Genomic DNA, 27470 nt, shown 5'->3' with positions numbered 1-27470 from the left:
GCAGTGACGCTGACGGCGAATGCAGACGACATGCCGTTGTCGACAATTATGCAGCAACAACCATAAGGCATATTAGTAACGTTAGTCATAGGCAAGTAAGCAAGCAATACCAAAGAAGGCAACGGCACGGAAGAGGAAAAAAAAAACAATAAAGCCAGCCAAACAACACATACCTTGATAAGTATTCGAAGCGGTTATTGCACAAAGCAACGTAATTTGGTGAAAGGCAAGGAAGACGACTCCATCATCACCAACACTAACAACAACACCGCACATAACCCGCCAACATGTCCGCATCGCTAATGCCTTTGTCTGAGTCGCAAAAAGTGGATGGCAATGGAGGAGATGGTGGCGCTCGCGAGTTCGTCGAAGGTTGGACACTTGCGCAAACACTTGGCGAGGGTGCCTACGGCGAGTGAGTAGACACAATGTTTGTTTTTTTTTTCTATTCGTTATTAGTTTCTTCACTAAATTAATAAATATTTTTTTGTTTTATGATTTTACAGTTAAAAACTGCAAGTTAGTACATAATTAATGGTTAATGGCGCTTAATTAGCAAAAGTGAGGTTAAATGCGTTGCAGCCGAATTTATATGATTGCTTGATGCGTATTTCATGCATTTCAAACATAAATGCTACATAATTTCCGCATCAAAACAGCGTGTTATATTGTTTGTATATTGTATTTCGCGAAAAATACGAAAATTTGCGCTGTACTGCGCATGTCCGAATTTCGCATGCAACTCTTGTAGTTTACGGAATCAATTTCGGTACATATTTTACTCCCATTTATTGTAGTATAAGTGCGTATATGTGCTCGTACCTGCAAACGTGTGTGTGTGTGCGCGTTTAATTTAAGCTTAAACTTTTGTTATTCCAATTGCGAAATATTTCGAACTCGTTTGTTATTTTTTAAACTAAAAAAATTGTGTTTTAAGCGTAAAAATTCGTAAATCGCTTTATTTTTGTAATTACTTGCATATATTCGTTATGGCATTCAGCAATTGCAACCCCCACGCAAACACACGCTAAGCGCAACAACAACAAAAGTAATAATGAAAACAAACGCATACGTCGCAAGTACATACATACAACTTATACGAACTTTGTTGGTATATTATTAATACCGCCGAGCAGGGATTATACGTCGTACGACCTGACAGTAGTGCCCAAACGCGCTCGGAGAGTTTGTAGTAACAATTCGTGTTTAGCATGTCAGTCGGTCGTGGACCTGCGGTGTGCTGTTTTACGACATCACATCGTTATGTAGCAAGTACGAAAAAATTCGCAACTGTCCGTCCGCATATCTAGTCTTACACTTTAATGCATACCAACTGGGGCTCAGATAGCGCTCCAAACGTATGCTATTGTCTAATATTTTATTTGGGAGCAATTTTACATACATATTATATATTCATATGGAAATGTGTGCGCTTTTTCGCTCTTCTAACTCATTTTTTATTTTGCAGAGTAAAATTGTTGATTAATCGTCAAACCGGCGAAGCTGTTGCTATGAAAATGGTCGATCTGAAAAAGCATCCGGATGCTATGCTCTCCGTACGCAAAGAAGTTTGCATACAAAAATTGCTACAAGACAAGCACATACTGCGCTATTTTGGCAAGCGTTCACACGACGATGTGGAGTATTTGTTTTTGGAGTATGCAGCCGGCGGTGAATTATTTGACAGAATTGGTAAGTAATAAATTGAAAAAGTGTTGATGATGGCTGAATAATTGCTTTTTGAATATACATATTTATATATGTAACGGTTGTAAATTTGTTGTTTTTGAAATTCGGTGGTGTGAAATTCTTAATACACTTTTATAAAAGACATATTTTAATTAATAATAATTTAAATCGCATTAATTTCGTTTATTGTAATTAATATTGCAATTATATTAAATATAGCAATTTTTCAGTTGATTCATGTTTCTTTAGAAAAGCTTATGTGAAACTCATGTGTAATAACATTATGGTATGTGTTAAAAAATCGTGACTAATCTGTGCCGGCTTATAGCTGTTATTCAAATAGTACAATGCACACAGTTTAATTATTCGTAAATACGGCAAATTTATTTTAAATTCATATGTGGGAGCAGATCATTAGCACAGTAAATTGCAGGTGTGAATTTCACTTACTGAATATTGAAATTTCTTTGTTTATGATGAAAGTGCAAAAAATAGCTTTTATGCGCCTAAAAGTAGACAACGGTCGATTCAACAATGTATACATGCTGTTTTAGTAAATTGTTGGTGTGAATTTCAGTCACTCAATATTGAAACCTCTTTGTTTGTGGTGAAAGTGAGAAAAAAATAGCATTTATGCGCCTAAAAGTAGGCAACAATCGATGCAACATCGTACTTACTGTTGTTATAAACGTGTTGTAACGAGAGAAAACATTCCAAATTTTTTTTTTTTTTTCAAATAGTTCTTGACCGTATAAAAATACGGATCTGTTTCAGTTATGCAGACCCAACTGTTTTGAGAACTAGTATATCAATCAGTCTGTTGTAGACTCATGTTACTTCCTGCTCTTTGCAGTGTCTGAGTTGTTTATAAAGCTGCTTTACTTTTAACATATAAAATATCTTATGAAACTTTATAAATTTTTTTCGAAAGAAATTTCGTCGTTAAATTCATTGTTATTGCAAATTCATTTGGTAATTCAGTTTTTTCGAAAATATTTTTTTAAGTTTCACATTAACGTATATATTTTGCATTATTTTCCTAAAGATTTTGTAAAACTAATCAGCTCTTTGTCGGTTATAAATTTGATTCGTTTAGATAAAATTGAAGAGTTCTAAAATTTCCTAATTTTTTTTTACACATTAAGCACATTTTTCGGTTTCTGATTTATTAATTGGTAATAACATTCTTAAGTACTTTCAGATTCATTCTTCAGATTATTAAAAATTTCCAAAATTATATAAAAAGAGGTTCCAATTTTTGTTGTAATAGGTAAAATCTAACCTCAAAACTTTTCTGGTTTCAACTTTGAGTTCTCTCAAGCAAATATCGGCCCTTATGCATTTTGTGTTTTTGAAATAGTCAAAGGCTCGCTGATACATTCCAGGTCTCGTCGTAATTATTTACTTCGTGAAATAACTTCGTTTCACTCATATATGAATACACTATTTATATTCTCTAAAAAAATAACGGAAATTTTCGTTAAAAAAAAAAAATTAATTCAACACACTCCACAGACTCGATTTTTAGGATAGCTTTTGACTCTTTCAGCGATTTCTCGTATGCTTGTAAAACGACGGCTCTTAAGGTTCTCTTTATTTTTGGAAATAGGAAAATGACACACGGAGTCATGTCTGGCGAATATACATTTAGTATTTCAACATAATAAACAATAAAAAAATCGACAATTGGATATTTTAAAATTCCCGTTATTTTTTGAACACACCTCGTATATTTATACTAAAGTTGCTAAGAGAGTATTATAGTTTTGTTCACATAACGGTTGTTTGTCAAAGTCCAAATGTCTGTCTGTCTGTCAGTCTGTCCGTCCGTCCGTGCAACGGATAACTTGAGTACAAATTGAGATATCTTGATGAAACTTGGAACACACGTTCCTTGGGACCGTGAGAGGGTTGCTTTCGAAAATGGGCAAAATCGGACCACTGTCACGCCCATAAAATGGCGAAAACCGAAAACACAAAAAGTGTCATAACTAAGCCATAAATAAAGTTATAAAAGTAAAATTTGGAACAGAGGATCGCACTAGGAAGGGACATATTTTGATGTAAATTTTTTGGATAAGTGGGCGTGGCCCCAGCCCCAAATCGGTTATTTGTATATATCTCGCAAACCGATAAAGCTATATAAACTAAACTTTCTGCAGTCGGTTCTCTTACGTACCCCACCACACTCCATGAAATCAGTTGGAATCGGATAATAACCATGCCCACCTTCCATACAAAGGTTAGGTTGAAAATTACTAAAAGTGGGTTATCTCACTAACGAAACACGTCAGAAATACTAAATTTTACAGAAGAAATAGCAGAAAGAAATTGCACTCAGATTTCTTCAATAAATTGCGAGAGTATACTTACTTGTTAGAATAGTCTTTGAGCGAATACTCTTTCAGCGATTTCTCGTATGCTTGTAAAATTACGGTTTTAAGGTTATCTTTATTTTTGGAAATAGGAAAATGACACTCGTAGTCATGTCTGGCAAATATATTTGAAATACTATATATTCGCCAGACATGACAATAAAAAAATCGAAAATTGGATATTTAATATTTCCCGTTATTTTTTGAACACACTTCGTATGCTTTTTGAATATCAACATTAAAAAAAATTGGAAAATGTAGAAATACTACAATTATATTCTGTTTATATTTATTTAAAAATAATTGAATCCATTCTGCTCAATTGTATTTCCATTAAACTATATTTAAATTATTAATGAATGTCCCTTAATTACTGTGGACATGGAGACAAAATAACAGCGTTGCTTTTTTTATGCACTATCCAACTGTAATTATAAATATGCTCGTGCAATATTTATGAACAAACATTCATATTTACGAAATGCTATCTGCATTTGCTCACTCGTATGTACATATTTGTATATTCGAATAACTAGTCATTTGGCGAGTGCTTCCATCTACCGCTTATTGTTCAGCCACAATTTTGTATAGCAATACCAGATATATAGGTACATAGATATAAATTAGAATATATGTAGATCCGTGTGTCGATTGCCATTTTTATATTACTTAGCCACTATTTTCGCCCATCCTATTAACGATAGTGTATAAATGCAAATTAAGAGGACGTAGGCAGTGTGAGAAAGTATCCATTACAATGACGACTACTGTCGCTAACGAAAGCTAAACTCGAATGCTAGGCACCAGAAGCTACGCTTTCTACACTATTCTATGCTGCAGCTCGACTTGTGATGCCTATTGGTATTGTTCGCTGGCGAGCGATAGGGTTGAGATTGGTTGGCCAGATTGGCATTGGGATTGGGAATGCATTGCTGCTTCGCTGGCTGGCTGTCTATTGTTTGATTATATGTAGGCTTATTTTTTATGATTATTTACAGCACAACGTGATGTGCGGCGGCGTGTTTGTTTGTGTGGGAGCAACATCCTGATGTGTTGTATTCATCAGTGACTATTGTTGCAAGCGCGGTTTGTTAGTTATGAGTAGTTTTTTTATGCTTAGTTGCCATCAAGTAGAAGGAGCATATTACAAAAAAGCAATATTGAAAAGTTAAACAAAGCGAAAGCAAAAAAAAACCGAAACTACTAATGCTTGTTATGAAGGTGCTCTTAATTGCTAATTTTTGTTATTCATCATAGTTTAAAATTTTTTTCTATGAAAATACTATGGAAAATTTTGTGTAACTCATTCGTGGGTTTTGATTTTGTTTTAAAGTAAAAATGCTGTAAAATTGCTTTAAGCTGTGGTAAAATTCAGAAATCCATATTTTTTTCTAACTAATGAGGTATAAACACTTGTTGTTTCTGATTATACCAGTTTGATTGAATTATACCAGTTATATATTGTACTAATTGTACATTTTAGTACACTATCATTTCTAACCTATGCGGTATAAACACTCGTTATTCTTGGTTATACCTGTCCGTTTGAATTATACCAGTTGTATTTTCGATTAGCTTTTCAGTACGCTATCTTTTCTATTAAAATATGGTATACAAACTTGCTGTTTTAGATTATACCAGTTTTTTCTAAATTATACCAGTTGCATGTTCGATTCGTTTTTGAGTACACTTGATATTAGTGGTTATAACAATTTGTTTGATTTATACCAGTCGCCATTGTTACCTTTTCTTCAACTATTCTAAAATTTTCGCAAAATTCTCATAAATTTCTGGCCGATTTTCTTATGTCTCAAGTAGTTATCACTTGACACACATATAGCTCATCCTTCTTAATATTGCATTATATTTTTATTGACAATATAGATAACTGCTTGTGAACTTGCCAATCATGAGTCTATTCAGTTGTCTATTATTCCATATTCACTTGTTGACTATACATTTAAATGTAAATAGGTTTTCAATCTGACAATCATTCACTTGGTGTAAATGTATGCAATTTATATTATTGATCCATCTATTTTGTAGAAGAATTGCCACTTCCATCCTTTTGCCATTGCCATTGTACATATGTATATACTCGTATTGGTAGCAATAAATGCATATATTTATAAACTTTAATGCGGACAAATATTGCTATTGCTATTGCATATTCATAATTTTAATTGGATCTGATTGAATAATACAAGAATAATTTCTGAATGTTTGTTAGGTTAGGTTCCAGTTTCACTATAGTGAGTAAGATATATTTTTTTTTATTTATTCTTTTTTAATTTAAAATGCTGCTAATAACTTATTTAATATTCCTGTTGAAGTTTTCTAGAAGACACAATGACGTTTAGATGATTAGGAATCAGCCTCAAAAGCTAACCCGTCATAACCTAACCTAACCTAACATAAATGATAACACAGTCACATCAAAAATTTTGATCTGATGCGGTTAAATAGACCTCGGATTCAGATTCAGCGACCCCAAAAAAATATTGCCATTTAACCCCATCAGATCAGGGTTTTGAGTTAACTCTAGAAAATCAATATGGCGGAAAGCGATTTTTAACATTCATCAGATTCGCTTGAAAATCCCTACTTGGGGCTTTTCAGGGTCGCTAAATACGAATCCGTTGTCGGAATTTCAGAATTCAAAATGGCGAATACAATATGGCGGTTTATGAAAAAATCATCGAAATCGCTTGAATATCGTAACTCGGTGGCTTTCGGGGTCGCTGTTTACGAATTTCACGTTAGTTTTTTTCTTTCCAGATTGTTTCAAGCATATCTTTAGGATCCTTTAGTACTTGCATAATAAATAATAATAATGAGAAAATTCGAGTATTGACCGAATCTGCGTTAATCCGGTTTTATATGAGACAATAGAGTACCCTAAGTCAGCGAATAATCCTTAAGGTTTACTTTTTTATGTTTCTACCCTTATATTTGGTGTATATACATACATATGTTTGTGTATATAAAAATCTATTTACCTATCTATGTATTTAAATTTATGCATGACTTATAAAATTTTACGGAAAATGTTTGTATTTATAACCAAGACATGTGTGCAGTGATCAACTTTGCATTTCCATATGTACTTTTCTTCTGCTTTATTGATTACGTCCCTTAGGCCAATTTTATTAACATTTGTTTGCATCCATGTGTGTATTTAGATATGTGTATTTTATGGCTTATGAATTTGGTTCAAATGTAGAACCCATAAATAATTCGTACGTTCGATCATAAATTCTCACTTATATACCTTCGCAATGAGTTTAAGCGCCTTAAAGTTGTAAAATTACTATAATATTTTACACAAACACACACACACACAAATGTGGCTAAGCAATAACAACAACAATTGAGTTCTGCTGTTGGAAAGTAATTTCATAAAATGTGGTTAATTTGAATTTTATACTTCCAATATGTTAAAAGAGATTGGATATAAAATGTTTAAGGGGTTATATGTATGTATAAGTTGAAACGCTGGAAGATGAAGAAAATTTTAATTTTCTGTAGAGTTATGTAGCCATATTTTTATTGAATACTTGGTATATATACGTTTAGAGTAGTACAATGTCTAATCTTTAAAATCAGCACAAGCACATACAAAAATACTAATAATTGCTAAGGTTATGACATTTTACGCAAAACGCGTTTTTTTTTTCAAAGTGGCTTGCTGTGACTACGATTCCAGTCCATCAGCTCAACTGACAGCGTAAAACCAAACAAATTTCGTTAATGAGAAAATGTTTTTTCTGCAAACGGGGACGATTATCTCAAAACGGCTACTTTCTTCATTTGGTGAAATGTGTTGAAAAATTCATTATTACGAATTATGAATTCATTATTATGAAAATTTAAACGAAACAAGAAAAAACGTTAACTTCGGCTGTACCGAAGCTAATATACCCTTCACAGGTGCATTTCTTTTAGTAACTATGTGTTTAAGCAAATCTAAAGACGTAAGAAAAAATAAGTAAAAAAAGAAAACATTTTACTAATTCTTTTTAGCCGGGTTGTTTGCTAGAAACATTAAGGTTATTTACAAATGAGAAAGTTTCCCATGCAAGCATTTGATTTCGATCTTTCAGATTGTACGGCAGTTATATGCTATAGCTAACCTATCTGAACAATTTCTTCGGAGATTATATTATTACCTTAAGCAGTAATCCATGTCAAATTTCGTGAAGATACCACGTCAAATGCGAAAATTTTCCATACAAGCCATTGATTCCAATCGTTCGGTTTGTATGGCAGCTATATGCTATAGTGAACCGATCTGAACAATTTTTTCGGAGATTAAATTATTTCTATGAGCAATAACTCACACCAAATTTCGTGAAGATACCACGTCAAATGCGAAAATTTTCCATATAAACCATTGATTCCGATCGTTCGGTTTGTATGGCAGCTAAATGCTATAGTGAACCTATCAGAACAATTTTTTCTGAGATTAAATTATTTCTATGAGCAATAACTCACACCAAATTTCGTGAAGATATGTAGTCAAATGCGGAAGTTTTCCATACAAACCCTTGACTCCGATCGTTCAGTTTGTATGGCAGCTATATGATATAGTGGTCCGATATCGTCAGTTCCGACAAATGAGCAGCTTCTTGAAGAGAAAATAACATCTGCAATATTTCAAAACAATATCTTAAAAACTGAAGGACTAGTTCGTATACATATATACAGACAGACAGACGGACGGACGGACGGACAGATAGACGGACATGGCTAAATCGATGTATGTATATACTCTATAGGGCCTCCAACGCTTCTTTCTGGGTGTTACACACTTCGTGACAAACTTAATATACCCTATTCAGGGTATAAAATTGAAATCGTTCAAAGACACGGCGTATAAATTACGAACAATTTAAAAAAAATTTAAATCGGTTGAAAACTTTCGGCGATACAAGTTACCGCAATGACGTTTTCGGAATAACATGATTTCGAGATAATCGCGTTTAAAGTTTCCAGTACAGTTTTGTCTAATGTCTAAAAATGGTTTCCTTTTGGCGCTAAAAAGATTTGGTCTTGGTTAGAAGCCCGGCTTAAAAATAATAATTTATTCGATTCTGAGAATTATTATAATTTTTAATCAGCGCAATTGGGGTTGTTCAACATAACCTAAATTATAAAATTTCTACTTTATGAAAATAGCAGTTACATAACAAATTAAATAACTAAAATCTCAAACTCAAAATATTTGCAAAATGCTTCGACACTTCAAAGCACTCCAGCTAAAGCAGCCTACAAGTGCACCACTTCTGCTAACGACTCACTATTATTTCCATTATTTTCAAACTCTGCATATAATTAATTAAACATTTTAGAAAGCATTTAGCACAAACATTTACTAAATACATACTCAATTAGTATGTACAATGCAACTCTACACATACATACATATCTGCGTGATTTGACTTACTTTAAGAGCACACATACATACATACATAGTAAGATGTAGGGACATGCCATAGAAATACTTTTACTTGACTACTACTTTAAATCCATAAACCCTATGCGTTGTACACGTTTATTACCGTAGCTTACCTTGCTATAACTGCCACTACAACTGTTGCTATGCATCCCTTATACATATGTTTTCTACTTTATTTTACGTTGTTATTGTTGTTGTTGTTGTAGATATAGAACTTTAACGCTCATTTTATGGCGGTCGTTCGTGTGAATGACTTTCAATGATCAGCAGATGCATTATAAGGCGCGCACTGTTTACACTGTATATGTATGTAAGTATATATGTATGTATGTATGTGTTTGTATATATCAAATGCCTAAAAGCATATGTCGATATGTGTATATGTGTTTCTTTATAGGTGTATTCTTGCCAACAACAAATAGCATTGACTTGTCTTCAAGCGCAGATTTACATATTCTGCGAAATAAAAGTGATATACATACATATATATGTATGTGCCTCGGCATTTGATTTTACCTACCGGAATTACTAACTGTTTGCACTGAATCTCTCGTGTGTGCACTGTCTTGCTGCCAACGCCGCTCTATTTGCCCTGTGAAGCATCCTTAGCAAACGTTACTTTGTAATATTTTGCCATTTGCATTTGCTTCCATATGCACGTGTGCGTGTGTGCGTGTTTGCCTCTATTTATGTATAAATGTTGTTGGAGAATATACTCAACAACCATCAATCGGTTGGCCAAGTCATCAGCGCCAACACCAACACCGTCACCATCACTGTGGATTGCAGACTCGTACTGTGCTGCCGCCTCCTACGTTCACTCACTCACACACTCACTTTTGCTATATTCATATAAGTGCACTTAAAGATGCATTTCTCGGCGCGCTTGAGTACGTTGTGAGTACACTCTGCTGCTGTTGCCACTTCCACTACCTACTACATATACACTATATACATATATTTACATACTTACACCGGCACTCGTTTGGTGTACCCTATTGGTTTGGCTTACAGGTAAATCAGCGTATTGAAAATGTGGCCATAAATGTTCGTTAAAAAGTCCTTTAATACACACACACATACACTCATACATACTTACATATAAAAAAATCTTCCAGTTTGTATTCAGCTGTGTGTATGTACATATGTCTTGTAAGTGTATACCTTGACAATCAGCATTATTTTGCGCCCTCTTTTACCTTTTTTGTTTTCACTACTGTCCCATTAACTGCTGCATATTCGTTTTTTTTTCCACTTCATCTCTTTTTTTACCTGTTTACTCTATTGAATAATTTTGTTTTTCTTTGCTTGGCTTTGAAAACAACCACTTTTCATACTAAACGCTTACTTATAGGTAGCTCTTATGTATGTACATATGTATGTATGTGTACCAAAATGTTTGTGTCCTTTTAGTGATTCACTTGTCCAATTGCTATGCAGCAAGTAGCAAGAAAAATTGAAAAAAAACCCAACAGCATGTGCAACGTCATCTTCAAAGTGTGGCAGCAGTATTATTTAAAAACGTTGCAGTGCTTGCAAATGTTAATTTGTTGTAATTATGTACAGTTAGTGCCATAGTTATACGGACTGCATTTATATACATAATTATATATATATGTATTTGTAAATGTAATAATTTCCTATATTTCGTTTTGTGTTCTTCACCCTTAAGAAGCGAATAAATTAAAATAAAAGGAGTTTAAATAATCACAATTATACTTACTGCAATTATTATTGCTTTCATAAGATAATGATTTCAAAAAAGGAATAATTAAGAAATGCATTTTTCATACTGAGGTCAGTGCTCTAGCACACTTTCATATTAGATTTAGCTTGGAAATGTCTTAGGTTAGTTACGAATATAAATCATTTATGGTATTTTTATTAGACATTTTCTTTCTAAAGTCTTAATTAATAAAAAAAATAATTTTTATTTGCTTTATTGATTCACAGTGATAAATCACAGCAATCTGTAATGCATAATCGTTCAAATGTCGACTTTTCGCGTAAGGAGTTATAAAAAAACAGTACAGAAATAGCTTTTTATGGTCGTCATATTGATGTCAAGACTTTTAGATAATGACGCCAAAAGATTCTTGACTATTTTTGTCTATTTCACTAAAAAATTTTCTCGAAATACAACAACTGATATCTCGAATAGTTCAAGATCGACAAAGATAATTTTTGGTCTGGTTCCCATGACAATCTATTGCTGTAAAGACTTCTAGAATATTGCCTATTTTGGGTTTTCTCGAAATACAACAACTGTTACCTCGAAACTTTCAAGAAAATCATCTTTGACTCGATTTTTGGTCTGACTCTCATGACAATCTATTAATAGATTAAGTAAAGATTTCTAGAAAATGAATATACTTCACTATTTAGGGTCTCATTCAGTAATCATTTGTCTCGAAACACAACAACTGATATCTCAAAAAGTTTAAGATCGGCAAAGATCATTTTCTGTCTGGTTACAACGACAATCTACTAATGTAAAGACCTCTAGAAAATGAAGCAGAATGGTACTTAACTATTTTGGGCCTCTTTCGCTTATAATTCGTTGAAAGATTCAAGATCGACAAAGATCACGTTTGGTCTGGTTTTCATGAAAATATATTAATGTAAAGACTTTTACAAAATAATACGGAAATGTACTGGACTACTATTGGTCTCATCCAGCAATAATTTGCTTGGAAACACAACAACTGGTTCCTCGAAAGGCTCAATATAGTCGAAGATCACGTTTGGTCTGGTTCCCATGACAATCGATCTGATCAATAATTGAATCAAATTTCAAAATATTTCGAATAAATTTAAAGCATATACAACAACAACAACAACATACTCATTGCAGAAAGGGTCACAGTTGTCCCATTATATATAATATATCTGCTATAGAGTTGCCTTGAATCACGTTTTGAAAAATCTCTTCTTCATACTATAAATATCTATATACCATTGAACATATTTAGGACCAAGAGAAAGGGCATCTATTGCCTATAACGTTGTGTTCAAGAAATAACGGGAATTTTAACATTTTCAATTGTCCAAAAGTCCAAATGTCAAAATGTTTTCTAATCATGTGGACTCGAAGTCTTCGGAAAGCATTTCTTAACATAAAATATGCTTTCTTTTCTTTGGAAACTAGTTTAAATATAAAAGTTTATTGTTATTTTTGTAATGGAATTAACTATTTTCCGAATCGTTATCGAAAATTTTGCTGAAATAGTATTTTATGCGATTCGTTTTTTAGAATTTCCTATACTCTATCCACCGCATATAAAATTTATATTTTAATAAAATAAATTTTAAGATTTTAAAAAATGTCTTCAATTATTTTTGTGAAATGAAAATTAACGTTCCTTCCAACCTACTAATTCTCTCATGTAATTGTTAATTTTCCGGCGTCATTTTAATGCTTATTGGGTTTACCTACGAATGCGTATGTGCAACTTAGTGATTTTTAATGATTTATGTATGTATTTCACAGCTGCCTACCATCCACAAACGCACACACGCATTGATTTATCCCCACATATCCTTTTACTACGCTTGCATACTGTACGGCTACCTGGCAGTAATTTGTCGTTCGTTCAGCTGTGTGTATGCGTGTAGTTGTTGTAATTCAATCCGCCTTTTCCAATTTCTAAATCACCGGTTATTGTTTTTGTTTTTTCATGCTCGCCACTAGCCCTAACGTACATTCCAATATACAATCTGTTACTTTTCAAATTGCTTCAGCCACCTTTCTACCTCTTTATCTGCGTTTTTAGCCATTTTACCTAGGAATCTTTCTGTTTTTTTTTTTCAAATTTCAGCTGTATTGTGAAGTTGCAATTCATCCTCGGTCTGTAGAACACTTGTAAGTGTGTGCGTTTACATAAATTGGAAACTACCTGCTAATTTTTCTAATGTTGACCCCTGACACGCGTAGTCAGCAGCAATCAGTGCTGCGGCATCACTTCTCACTCCGCAACCTCAGTTGACCGGGGAAAGTCATACGAAGACGTTCTTAAATAAATTCGAAGCAATGTATCGTTGTGTGTTGAATTGTTGTTCGAAAGTTGGATTAATTTCCGAAATTAGAAATACTTCAATATATTCAGAATTTCAATATATTCGAAAAGTATCGCTACCGGTTTCGTTTTTTCGTTTGGTGTGAAGAGTTTACATTTGTAAATATTTAATAGCGTTCGATTTATTGAGTTGTTTGCGCAAGTTTTTTACGCGTTTCGGGAACAGAATGCAAGATCTGTCGGTAATTTTTAAGTGGAAATATTTTATTTCCGATCAGCTTCGTTATAGCGACAATACATTACAGTTTTGCAATACAATTTATCTTTTCAAAATATTTGCCAGAAAGGGCTCAGCAGTTAAGAATGCACAACAAATAATTCGACTTTTAGCCGAAGTCAATCGGATTAATTCCAAATTTTATCCGAATCCGAATTTTATGGTTTGAGCAGAAAGTAATGCATATCCTAAATGTTTGATTACTTCAAAAAACGTATTTAATTTAGTACTTAATACATTTGTACATTACAGGGTAAAATATAATATTTTTTTGAGGTTATGTTCGAATTTTGAAACAATTTTGTGTACAAATTTTATTTAAAAGTAAAGCTATGCTCGGTTTGGCACTGTAATCTGCATTTTTTCATATTTTTATTATATATTTATTTAAAGATTTGTTTCTACAATAGTTTCAAATTCAAAAAAAATTTTAGTTCTTTGCCGATTTTTTGCTTTTAATTCAAAAAATAATATTTTCTTAAATTACAATACTCATCACTTCACTTACTTCCATTTCAGAACCCGATGTTGGCATGGCACAACATGAAGCCCAAAGATATTTCCTGCAACTGCTTTCCGGCGTACAATATTTACATCAACATGGCATAGCACATCGCGATTTGAAGCCCGAAAACCTTTTGCTGGACGAACATGATAATATTAAAATATCGGATTTCGGCATGGCGACAATGTTTAGGTATTAGGTACAATAATTTTTTATTTTATTTATTTATTATTTTAGATTTAATTAAAAATTCTAAATTTTCAATGTCTTAGATTTTTATGTACTATGAAATATTGAAACATTATGAAATTGTGGTTTAAAAGCAATTAATTTTGTTGCTCGCAGCAGTTTGCTAACAGAAATAACTTACTTTATAACCATAATACCAAATTACAGTACTTTCCTGTAGTTGATCAGTTTAAGAATTCGTAGATTTCTCCACTCTTCAAATTCTTAGTGGTGTTTACGCGGGAAATTTTCTAACTTTTTGATTTATTTTCAAATATAAAATTTAGATTTCAAACTTTTTGGTTTATTAGTAAAAATAAAATTTAAAATAAAAAATATTAATTTTATAAGCAATGTTCTTAAATACAGCCGTATAATTTTTTGACTTCACCGGATTTTTATAAATTTTTATTTCTTTTTTAATTTTTTTTATAAAAAAAAAATATTTTTTTTTATTTAAAAAAAAATTTTGCATTTAAAATATATTTTGTTTAAAAAAATATTTTTTTATTAATTTTTTTTTATTAAAAAAAAAATAAAAGATATTAATTTTATAAGCAAAGTTCTTAAATACAGCCGTATAATTTTTTGACTTCACCGGATTTTTATAAATTTCTATTTCTTTTTTATTAAAAAAAATATATATATTTTTTTTTATTTAAAATTAAATTTTTGCATTTAAAATGTATTTTATTTCAAAACATATTTTTTTATTCATTTTTTTATTTAAAAAAAATATGTTTTTATTAATTTGTGTTTTTTTTTTTTGAAATAATTTTACACATAAATTGCTTTCATTGCTTTTTTATTTTTCAAATATTTGTACACGCAAATTGCTTACGTGAACTCTGCTGTTTTTATTTTTATTTGTCTTACATTTAATTTCGAATAAATTTTTAATCCTCATTGCATTCTCTCATAATTAACAGTTATCATAAATATAATATTAATTGATTTCTTACTAATTATTCACAATAAACCCCCGCTTAATCCGCTTATGTGCGGAATTTCACTAAATTCAATTACTCATTTTTCGCTTTCATTATTTTTCTCGACACACACAGATACAAAGGCAAAGAACGCTTGCTGGACACCCGCTGCGGCACTTTGCCATATGTGGCGCCCGAAGTGCTTGTGAAACCCTATCATGCACAACCTGCCGATATTTGGTCCTGCGGCATTATACTGGTCACAATGCTGGCTGGTGGTGAGTAAAATGCATTTAAAATATATTATATAATAAAAAAAACGGAACTTTTTTTTTTAACTAACAGCAGTTTGCTAGTGCGCTTAAAATTCGCGTATTTTATGAAATGTTCCTATTAAAAATATATAGTACAACACGTTCCAAGTTACAAAAAGTTACATAAATTTTGATTGAATGCATGCTCTTCTTTTTGTTGTTGCTGTTATTTTATATATTGTATATAGATTATGGTGCTAACACATGCCGCACAGTTTGTTTGCGTGTATATTTGTTATATCGAAATTTATACATATATTTCGTCTATTCCCTTGCTCGGTAGTGCACGCCTGTCCGCAACAGGCTGCCGCCCACACATCCTGCGAAGAAATTCATACATACATACTTACAAATATTTTTTTTTTTTTTTTGTCTTTTATGGCGTTCATGCATCGTTGGCTGACACGGCCAGCTAGCTCACACTCTACTATATATGTACATATTTTATATGAGACTGCATGTGTTATATTCATAATGCCGCACACACAACCATACTCGTTCGTTCGCGCGTTCTTTAGTAACAATATCCGTCCAACTCGTTATTCGTCACATCCGCGCATCCTCATCAATCAAGTCGAACATATTTCATTATTTGCCTCGGTTTTACATGCTGCACTTGCGCTATCTACGTGCCATTTTATTCTATTTATTTTTTATTTTTCTTGTGAAATTTTTCATACGCCGCGTTGATTAACGCCTGCAGTGCGGATTGCGTCGCTCATGCGTTGTTGTCTTTTTAAATTTTTTTATTTTTTAATATTCTTCTTTATATTATATAATTTTTTTTGCATTTTTCTTTTACACATATTCAACGTATTAAATTGTCGTTTTGTCGTGTGTCGAAAAAAAAAATGTTTGCATATTTGTGTCATATTCAGATTTAAAAAGGCACTCATACAGTGTGTATGTTTAATGAAATTATTTATAAGTAAGAACTGCACCATTAAACTCATCAATCAATGAACAAATCAATCGTCCAACCAGCCAATCAATATCAATCTCTCAAATCATTTTTGCTGTGTCTTTGGTATTCTAGCTGTAGATTCTTAAATATGCTATCATCTAAAGCTTTTATACCAAAGCTCCAGCTTAAATTGCTTGCTGCACATTTTTTGCGTTTTTGTTTGTTTTGTTTTGATTCGTTACTTGTTTCGCTCGCTATACTTACTTACTTACGTTTTTGTCTTGTACGTTATAGTTTCAGTGCTCGGTGTGATTACTTTGCCGTTATTATGATTACTTTACTGTTATTATTATTAAATTATGTTTGCTCGTCTTGTTTGATTTCTAGTTTTTTTGCATTTTTTCTTTGTGTGAAGTGTTTCGTTGAATTTATGCGCGCTTTTTAATTAAGTTTGTTAATGTTTTCATTTAACTTTGCAAAATTAAATTTTTTTATATTTTTTTCATGTAAATTTTGCCACCACTACGTTTGACTTGCCACATTTGCATTTATTGTTTGCTAAAAAACTGAGAGAAATTTAATGCTAGGCGTTTGTATATATTGTAAAAAATTATTTAAAAATTAAAAAAATAAATTTGAGTTCATAAAATATTAGTAGGTGTACAAAAGAATTCGAAAAATTTTAAAATATAAATATTTTTTTTACATAACCTAGAAATCATGTGTTGTGAAATTAATTTTTTCAAAGAAAAATAAACTTAAAATTAAAAAAATATATTTATTTTAATATGTGTGTCTACTTTCAAGAAAAATAGTAAAAATTGTAAAACAATTCAATATTTTACTAACAATTATTTGGTATGTAATTTGTTCGGAACACCTTCAGTTCCAACTTCCACTCTCTATATTATCTAATTTAACCTCACATTTAATCAAACTATACTCCACAAATCAAATAACTTCTAACCACTCTTCTTTATCACCACCAACATAGAACTCGCCTGGGATCAGCCATCAACAAATTGCCAAGAGTTCAAAAACTGGACTGATAATGAACGTTGGTCAACACAGACGCCATGGAGCAAATTGGACACATTGGCGATATCGTTGCTGCGCAAAGTTTTGGCCACAAATCCTACATACCGACTGACACTGGAGAAAATTCTCGAACACAAATGGTGTAACATGCAATTCAATGAGAATGGTAAGCACAAACTGAGATTTTCGAAATTAATTTTTATAAAAAAAATTAAAAGTTTTATCATAAAATACATGTATATATACTAAAAGTAACGGAAAGTGCGCGCTTTAGTGTTTAAAAATAAAAGCTTAAAGCTTTTGAGCTCTAGCAATTCGTAAAGCTGCAAGTGTGCCGTTTAACTATGAAACCTTTGTCCAGGTACTTAGTGACTCTCAAGTATGCGTTTGTCATTTAACGGTGAGGGTTATTTTGTGCCTAAGCAAAAGTTTCTGTAATTGCTACAACCAAAGTGGGGCGGATAAAGTGTAATTTGGAAGCAAAAATGTGTTTAATAAGTAGTTTTCTATAAAAAAGCTTTAGAGGCTAGTGCAATCGACGGAACTTATTGGTGACAGATAATAAATTTTTAATATTTTTATTTTATCATTAAAAAATAAGTAACAAAAATAAAGCTTTTAAAAGCTGCTTGCTAAAAAAGCTCTTTTCTGCGTTTTTTTCAATATGCTTGCATTCTAACAGTATGCTGAAGCCATTGCGAGCTTTCAATTTTATGTTCCTTAACTGCGCTCTGTCCAGTAAAAGCTTTCCATTTTGTTTGTATTACGTATGAGGCGACAAAATATTAATTTTTTTTTACTAAAAATCATACAAAAGCTTTGGAGCCTGTCGCCAACTGGCAGCTTTTCATCGCTTTGGCGCTTTAGCTGTATGATAGATTTGACTACTTCATAAAGCTAGATTACCAAAGCATTGAAGAGTCTGCTTCAACTTCTTTGAAATGCAAGATGCAAGAGGAATTAATAATAAATCTAAATTCTAAAGTGCAGTTGAGTGAAAAATATTGTAAGAGTTATGAGTGTTGGGTTGGAATGATTAAAAATATAGGAAATAATGATTTTAACGAGGAGAAGTGTTATAAAAAACAAAAATAAAATATAAAAATAAAAAAAATATAAAAAAGAAAAAAAAAAGAAAAAAAGTAGACATTTTCTTGAATTAATAAAAATAAATAACTTAACAAATTAAAAAAGTTTAACAAAATTATTTAAAAAATAAATACAAATTTTAATATATACTAAAATCATATTGATATAAAAAAATAATTTAAAAATATTAAAAAAAAATAATATATTGTTCTAATTTGAAAATATTTTTTTTTAATTTGAAAATATTTAAAAAAATATTGTTTTTTTTAATTTGAAAATATTAAAAAAAAATATTTTTTTTTTAATTTGAAAATATTTTAAAAAAATATTTTTTTTTTAATTTGAAAATATTAAAAAAAAATTAAATTATTATTTTTTTCAATAGTACTATTGAATTTATGAATTAACAAAGTGAAATATCAATTTAAAAACAGAAAAGTGAATTTTATTAATTTTTTTTTCAAAGTGCCATATTACAAAAAAAAATTGCTTTTGTGTTTCGTTTTTGCTATTTTATGTTTGCATTCTCTTTTCGTTTGCATATTATTTGTTCTTTGGTGATTTTAGCTGTATGGTAGACGTGCAAGAAATCCATAGAGCTTTATTACCAAAAACCAAATGATTTTTGCGTTTTCATTTTACAATGCAATTCATTTGATTTAATTTCAAGAGTGTTTTTAGTTTCGTTAAGTGCGCTTTTTTATAAAAATTTACGCAATTTCATACATTTTTTTACATTTTATATAATTTATGCCATTTCATATAATTTATTGCATTTTACATTATTTATATTTAACAAATATTTATAAAAAAGTCTAAAACACAACTAATTCACTTCATTCCACATTTTCTCTACAGAACATTCACACGATCTCGTTGACTCGGCCGCTGCGCTCGACATACACTCACCGAAAGCCAAACGCTCACGACAGCATTCGTCGAAACATCGGCTCACAAATCATTTCGTCGATGACACGATATCGCGCAACTATTGCTCCCAACCGATGCCCTCGATACCGCTAGATTTGACGGATGTGGGTCTGGCAGCCGATGGTGCCAATAACAATCCGGCTGCAGCACAGGAGGCGCGCCTCAATTTCTGCTTCTCACAACCCGCGCTGCTGGACGATCTGCTCGTGTGCACGCAAATGAATCAAACACAATCGGCATCGCAGAATGTCTTCCATCGTTTGGTGCGTCGTATGACGCGTTTCTTTGTCACCACACGTTGGGATGATACCATCAAACGGCTGGTGGCGACTATCGAACGTTTGGGTTTCGCCTGCAAAGTGGGCGATGGTGGTGTGGTCACCATATCGACCATTGATCGGCGGAAACTGCGCTTGGTCTTCAAGGCGTACATCATCGAGATGGATGGCAAGATTTTGGTCGATTTCCGTTTGTCCAAGGGTTGTGGTTTGGAGTTCAAGCGTCGCTTTATTAAAATCAAAGAATCACTGGAAGACATTGTATTGCGTGGACCGACCACATGGCCCATTGCGATAGCGACCAATGCAGTGCCTTAAAAAGTATGCCGTTTTATCCTATGTCCAATGGCACTCGAAGTTGTACAATGACTGGCAGTTACAATGCAATTGCCAAATTTATTATATATATATAATTTTTAGACTATAATCCAAAGTCAATTTCCTACACACAAATTTATACAAAGAAAATATGTATTCTTTTATTTAATGTTATCACTACTACTCATTTGTTTTTGTCGCATTATTATTGTTTTTGTATTCTCATATGCTCATTGAATTTCACATATAGTTTTAGTAATTGACTTAGTTGCGTTTTTTTTTGGCTGTATTAATTTATTAGAAAACACAAAAATCAGACAAATGTTAATATACACATTTTATGGAAATCTTAGTTAAATATAAATAATTCGCTGAGTTCACAGCAAATGGAAAGTTAAATAAAAATGTTTTTCAATTGTTTTTTCTTCAAATTATATAAAGTGTGGTCATTCAATATAACGGTTTTTGAGGTATAAAAATTATCTAATGTTTATTATTAAATTTATTTATGCTAGAGAAAATTATTTATACTAGAAAATGTGTGTGAGAGAGAGAAAGTGAGATGTACCATATATGTGTATATGCTGTTTTGAAACACTTCTATAGGTTACTTTATCAACTAGTTCAGTAAAAACTAACTTTTTTTATCAAAAAATTAATAAGTAAAGCAAAAATATTAATAATAAGCAAATCATTAAGGGGCTATACCTGTGTAATGCAAGAAAAAGTAGGCGATTCTAGTGAATTTTCTTAGAAGAAAGTTCTCGATCGAATATTTCGAAGTTTTTTGGACATAATAAGGTATATTTTCAGATTCAGTTTACAAAAATATTGAAAAATAACGGAGTTTTGTGCTGTCTTCGGAGGTGCCAAAAAAATGCCTCACTTGCTGACATGATTCCGACCGAATGAGTAGTTGAAACAATAAAATTCAAAAAGGTTATTAAATTTGAAGGTATTTCCTATACAAAAATTAACCAAATGGCGCAGTTCGAGGAAAAAAATGTCGTTTAGGTATAAAAATTGTCGTTTTTAATGCCAAATTGACAATGTTCACAAATTCAAAAAAAGGTCACTCATAGCCTGTTTTAATTTGAAGACGATCGGCCAATTTCTCGTTGAGTTATGATGCCAGCAATTTGAATATCGTTTCGTGAAAAACGCGTTTAAAGTTTCGACTATAACGGCGTACATATACCCAGGTCGCTCTTTAGAACGCTGCCATTCAAAAACTATTCAATATACGACCTTACCGCTTTCACAGGATATTTTTGAAGGTATAAACTAACGAAGCAAAACAAGAAAAATCGTTTTTTTTGAAAGTGTCACTCTGGTATAGCCACTTAATGTCAATAAAAAAAACTTTTTACCAATATTATCGTACTTAAACAAAGGCTTGGTCCGGTTAGATCCATTATGTAATAACAAAATTAAGTAAAATTTTGCTAGAATATGCTAAAAATTTATTATTATAGCGCAAGCTCAACCTCAAACATCAATTTCTTAAAACAGATTCAGACTTGTTATGTAGAACCGACTGTCTGGAGAATGGTTTAAATAGATATCAACTCGATATAAGTCATAGCGAAATAAGAAGAATCCCACTTTAGTTCAGAGTATAATAAAATATGATAGCTGTTTTTACAAACTAGTTTATCCTAACTGGCGGATTTCATTTTCTATAGTGACAATGATTCGCTTGACAATAGTCTCTATAGATGCGGATCTTATTTATTATTATTGTTTTAATATGTAATGACTTGTGGAAATTATGCGTATTATATATATGTATGAAGGTATATTCACGATGTTTTTATATACTATCTGTTAGTTCAAAGTTCGAAAGCGTGCATAAGCGGTTTAAAGGGGCTCGTCTTGAAAACAAAATCGTTAAGATAAGCGACAATCGAAAGTATAGATTAATACATAAATACACTGTCTGCACTGAGAAATATAGAAATATAAATTAATATATAAAAAACAGGAAGAAGGCTTCACAAAAATATTTTCAAAAATATAATAACATTTTATTTCACAAAAACAAAAAAGAATAATAACCTAATTTGTAATAATAATAATAAATTTGTAATTTGATTATGATTTAGGTCTCTAGGGTGTGAACAATTGTTTTTAACATTTATATGAACTTTTAAATGGACGAAATAGAATTATAACCAGAAAAATTAGAATAATTATTATTACTCCACACGGTTTGGCAAATCAAAAACTCATGATTTTTGCCATTACTCAAATTTGCGGTTATAAATTTCATCAAATTAACTTATTTGTTAAATCAGCACAAATTTTTCAATTAAAAAGGCGTCGCAAACAATTTTGATTAATATGTATGTATATACGTCATACCTTTGTATATAAGCTAATGTTGTTTTGTATGGAGCAATAATCAACTAAATCACGCAATTTTTATGCGCCGCATATCACGAGCTCTAAACTTATGTATGCACATACATGCCTTCATATAACAAGCATATGGATAGAATATATGCAAAATACATACATACTTTTATATATATGTATGTTATATATCCACTAGTTCTAATACTAGTAGTAGTAGCTTCTCTTCAAAACCGCCAATTTCTTCAAATACACTAGCGAAAATAAACAAATGATTGCGAAAAGCTTCCTATGCAAGATATAATTTTTTTCAATTCTCATTAATTATCTGTGACTAAGCGGTGATTTGCATGCAAACATACATACATATGTATATATATAACAGCTGTCAAGTAACTGATAAAATGTGCAAAAAGTATGACCTTAATGCAATAACGCTTTTGCCATACATATATACATACATGAGCACAAACGCACGTACACATATTATATAGTTGATATATAGTTCATCCAAGATCAACAAAGGACATATTTATGAATTATTAAAACAAATTGTATACAGAGTATGTATGTATACATAAATTATGATGCGCGTGGGAGCTAATGCCTCTTTTTAAATACCAAGATATTTAAATTTTCCGTATGACCTTGACATTGATTGGTTTGAGTGAAAGCAGACTCGATAAGCCATTTAGAATATTTCCAATAAGCAGACTCGATAAACCATTTAGAGTATTTCCAATAAGACTAAATTACATACAATAATCTTCCTTCAGCTAATTTCACCACATTCTCAAATGTTTAAATAATATACATAGTTAGTAAGCAACAATAACTAAGCAACATTATTACAAGCAGTCACTTATTTAATGCAGCAACAATTTCTTTCCATCTTTTCACAACAAATAACAAGCGCAAGTTGAAACCAATAATATTTTTTATTAATTTTTTTTTATTATTTTTAGCACAATGCTACCAGACATTTATGTTTTTTTCTTTTTTACATAGAACTTGAATGGTCAACACGCCGCCAAAGGTATGTTTTCATGTGCGTTTTACATAACAACACTAATATTCAACAATTAAGCAATATGTTTTTGTTTTTGTTTTGGTTAAGCAATATATTTTTTGTTTAAAAGCCAGTTAATTAGAGATAGTTATGGCACAGTTGCAAAAAAAAGAAAGATATGTATTTGAAATAATAAATAAATAATTTGTTGTGTTTTTGGTCTTTTCTTTATTTTTTTTTATCATTCTGCTATGACTATTTTATTATACCGAAATGAAATTATCATTAATAATAATAATTTAAAGTAGTTTTATATAAAAAGAACAATTAAGAAATAATAGTTCTGTATATAAAGTTTAAATAAAATGTTTAATATAACAATTAAAATGGTTTTAAAGTATATGATAGGATGATGATAATCATAACTGTGCACAAAATTTCGTTAACATTTCTTGTTGTTGTTGGTCGGTTTGACGTAGTAGGTGGCTATACAGTTTAAGGTACTAGGTTTGCATTTATTGTATTCCCGTTGGTTTAAGATCAACTTAATTTGCCACACCCACCACACGATGTTAATTAAACTTCTTTAATTACACTTAACTGTGCATGTTGGAATCATTTATTCATTGCTCAACACTCAACGATTTACTGTGGCTTTCTGAAAGATTTGCCAGCATACTTCGCCTTGGCGCCCAATTCTTCTTCGATGCGAAGGATTTGGTTGTATTTGGCCAAACGTTCCGAACGGCATGGAGCGCCGGTCTTGATTTGACCAGTCGACAAGCCAACAACGAGATCGGCAATGAAGGTGTCCTCGGTTTCACCGGAGCGATGTGATACCATGGTGCCCCAGCCGTTGCTCTTGGCCAACAAATGAGCCTTGATGGATTCGGTGACGGTACCGATTTGGTTGACCTTCAACAACAAGCAGTTGCAAGCCTTCTTCTCGACCGCAGTCTGGATACGTTTGGGGTTGGTTACAGTCAAATCATCACCGACAATTTGGATTTGTGTGTTGGCAGTAATGGTAGTCCAGGCTTCCCAGTGATCCTGATCGAAGGGATCCTCAATGGAGACGATGGGGAATTCCTTGATGAATTCCTGGTACAAGTTGGTGAGCTTCTCGGGCGACAACCATTGTGACTTGTCGCTGTTGGGGTTCTTGAAGTCCAAATCGTATTGACCGTCCTTGTGGAATTCAGAAGCAGCAACATCCATACCGATTTCGACCTGTGGGTGGTAAGAGAAAATGTGTTTGAATTAGCGGAGTTTGAGTAATTTTTATATTCCTCTGTTATCTTTATATCATTGATTACTTTAATTTAAGACAGTCACTTTTTTTGCATTTCAATTACACCACTATTTGATCATAACTCACCTTGCCGGTGTAACCACCCTTGGCGATGGCATCTTGGATCAAAACCAAAGCTTCCTTGTTCGACTGAATGTTGGGTGCGAAACCACCTTCATCACCAACAGCGGTGGCATCCAAACCGAACTTATCCTTGATGACCTTCTTCAAGTGATGGTACACTTCAGAGCCGATTTTCATGGCTTCAGTGAAGCTGGATGCACCAGTTGGCAAAATCATGAATTCCTGCATGGCCAATTTGTTGCCAGCATGGCTACCACCGTTGATTACATTGAATGCGGGTACTGGCAGAATGATGTCCTTGTTGCAAGCCAAATCAGCAATATGTTGGTATAGTGGTACACCCTTCTTGGCAGCACCAGCTTTGCATACAGCCAAAGAGATACCCAGAATGGCGTTAGCACCGAATTTCGACTTGTTCTCAGTACCGTCCAATTTCAGCATGAAGTTATCAATGCCTTCTTGATCGGTAACCTCAAGATTAGCCTTCAACAATTCAGGTCCCAAAGACTTGTTTACATGGTCGACAGCTTTGGTCACAGCCTTGCCATGATAGCTGTTCTTATCGTTGTCGCGCAATTCAAGAGCTTCATGCACACCGGTCGATGCACCTGAGGGTACAGCGGCACGGAAAAGACCCAATTCAGTGCACAAATCAACCTCGACGGTGGGGTTACCACGCGAGTCGAAGATTTGACGAGCGAAGATTGACTTGATAGGCATATTTGAGCTATTGGGAGAAATGTAAAAAGTAAGTTAAATTAGAAAATTGTTTAATTGTTGTAGTTGCAAATGTATAATGGTATAGCTTCTTATTGTTTATTTATTTAATTAGTTTATCTAACCAAATAATTTCAAACTTACGATAAAAAAGTATTATTTACATTAATCTTATTTTTATCTTAAAGTGTATTTATTCTTTCTATAATTTGTTTAATTATCAAATTTACACATTTTCATTGTATTTATTTGCAATTATTTGCATACATGCATATAATTCTTCTAAGCTGGCGAGGTGTTTTTCCATTACTTTCTATTACACATGAAAGTCGTGCTCTTGCTATAAATGACCTCTACGTAGCTAATAAAGGTCATATAGAAATTTTTGTTCATTAGTGCAACCTTTCGCTGTTATAAAATATTTTTTCTTATTAAAACAATATAAATTTGAAAACATATGAACAAATAAGCATACAATATTTATTTAAAGCCACATAAAAATGTATTAAACAATTTTTTACAGAAATAAGTAGGCACACGACTACCGGAAAAATGTTATCTAACTGCACTTAATCGCCATTTTTTAACGAAGCTATTGAGTTTAATTTGCTAATTTTTTATTATAATTCATTTGTTCATTTAATAACATTGCATATTATTATTCTTTTTTACAGCAATTGAACACACTTATTACTTTAATATTTTGCACAAGATTTGGAACACTTACTTTAAGCGTTTAGTAATCAAGAATTGTAATCCAAACGGAGACGGAACTTTGACACCAAAATTCACCAACGGCGATTGTGGAGCAACTGACACTGAATGTTGAGCGAAGAGTACGATTTTGCGAGCTGTAGAAGCTGCTGCTTTCGTGGAACACGACCACAAAGACATTTTCTAGCTTATATAGCACGGTTTTTGTGTAAAGCTCTTTGTATTTTCCCCCGGTTGTTGTTGTTATTGTTGTCGCAGTCGCAAATGCAATCGTCAAAATTTTCGCTGTATTTTAGTCATCAGCTATTTGCGAAAGCGAGTAAGCCTATTTCTACCACCTACTTTGTGTGGAAGTAAAGTTTTCGGGGTGAACAAATGCCGTGGTAGAGACAGAGGCAGTAGCAGGACTGCACACAGGTAGGAAATGTTTTTTTTTTTTTTTTTTAAAGAGTTTGCCTATGACACAATAATTTGGAATTGCCGGCGAATGCGATTTGTGTTTGTGTACGTATGTATTCTCTTGCTCCTAAGTTCCTCTTTCCCACACACTGTGCAGTATGTATTGCTGCAAAACTTTCAATGACCTTCGCGCAAGGTGACGAGAGCGGATGCCGGCTGAACACAATCCACACTCTTGCTACGTGCGATGTAGTAATGCGCGCACGAAAGAGTGGTCACTATATACAATCTTTTGCTTATCTCCGTTCGCAGTGATAAATAAAGCTTTACTGAAAATCACGCGGCTGTTTCGTTTTTAAATATGTTTAATAATTTTTTTATATTTGACAGCAAATAGAAATATTAATGATTAGAGCTTTGTAAATATTGCTGTCAGATAAGTGTTGGAATATGAAAGTTTAATAGTGAACAAATGAACCGGATACACTGCTTTGCCGACAGTAATGCTCGAAAGCTTTCGTTGTGAAATTTTGAATAAATTCATATTTTAGGT

At 32.3% G+C, this 27470-nt stretch overlaps 2 protein-coding genes across 2 annotated transcripts; one reads left to right on the top strand and one right to left on the bottom strand.

The window, feature by feature from the left end:
• LOC105216963 (serine/threonine-protein kinase grp) lies at positions 1-24383 on the top strand. Its single transcript, XM_011191744.3, has 6 exons — positions 1-415; positions 1469-1692; positions 14335-14512; positions 15613-15755; positions 17690-17899; positions 19681-24383. The coding sequence occupies exons 1-6, from the start codon at positions 288-290 to the stop codon at positions 20346-20348; spliced, it is 1551 nt and encodes a 516-aa protein (XP_011190046.1). The 5' UTR covers positions 1-287; the 3' UTR covers positions 20349-24383.
• Positions 23796-26802, bottom strand: Eno (enolase). The gene is made up of 3 exons (XM_011191737.3): positions 26532-26802; positions 25091-25814; positions 23796-24942 (listed from the first exon to the last, which is right to left on the bottom strand). The coding sequence occupies exons 1-3, from the start codon at positions 26696-26698 to the stop codon at positions 24358-24360; spliced, it is 1476 nt and encodes a 491-aa protein (XP_011190039.3). The 5' UTR covers positions 26699-26802; the 3' UTR covers positions 23796-24357.
• Between the last annotated feature and the right edge of the window lie 668 nt (positions 26803-27470).

This window comes from Zeugodacus cucurbitae, chromosome 3, assembly GCF_028554725.1.
Source record: "Zeugodacus cucurbitae isolate PBARC_wt_2022May chromosome 3, idZeuCucr1.2, whole genome shotgun sequence".
Lineage (NCBI taxonomy): Eukaryota > Metazoa > Arthropoda > Insecta > Diptera > Tephritidae > Zeugodacus > Zeugodacus cucurbitae.
This window is presented reverse-complemented; position numbering and strand designations above follow the sequence as displayed.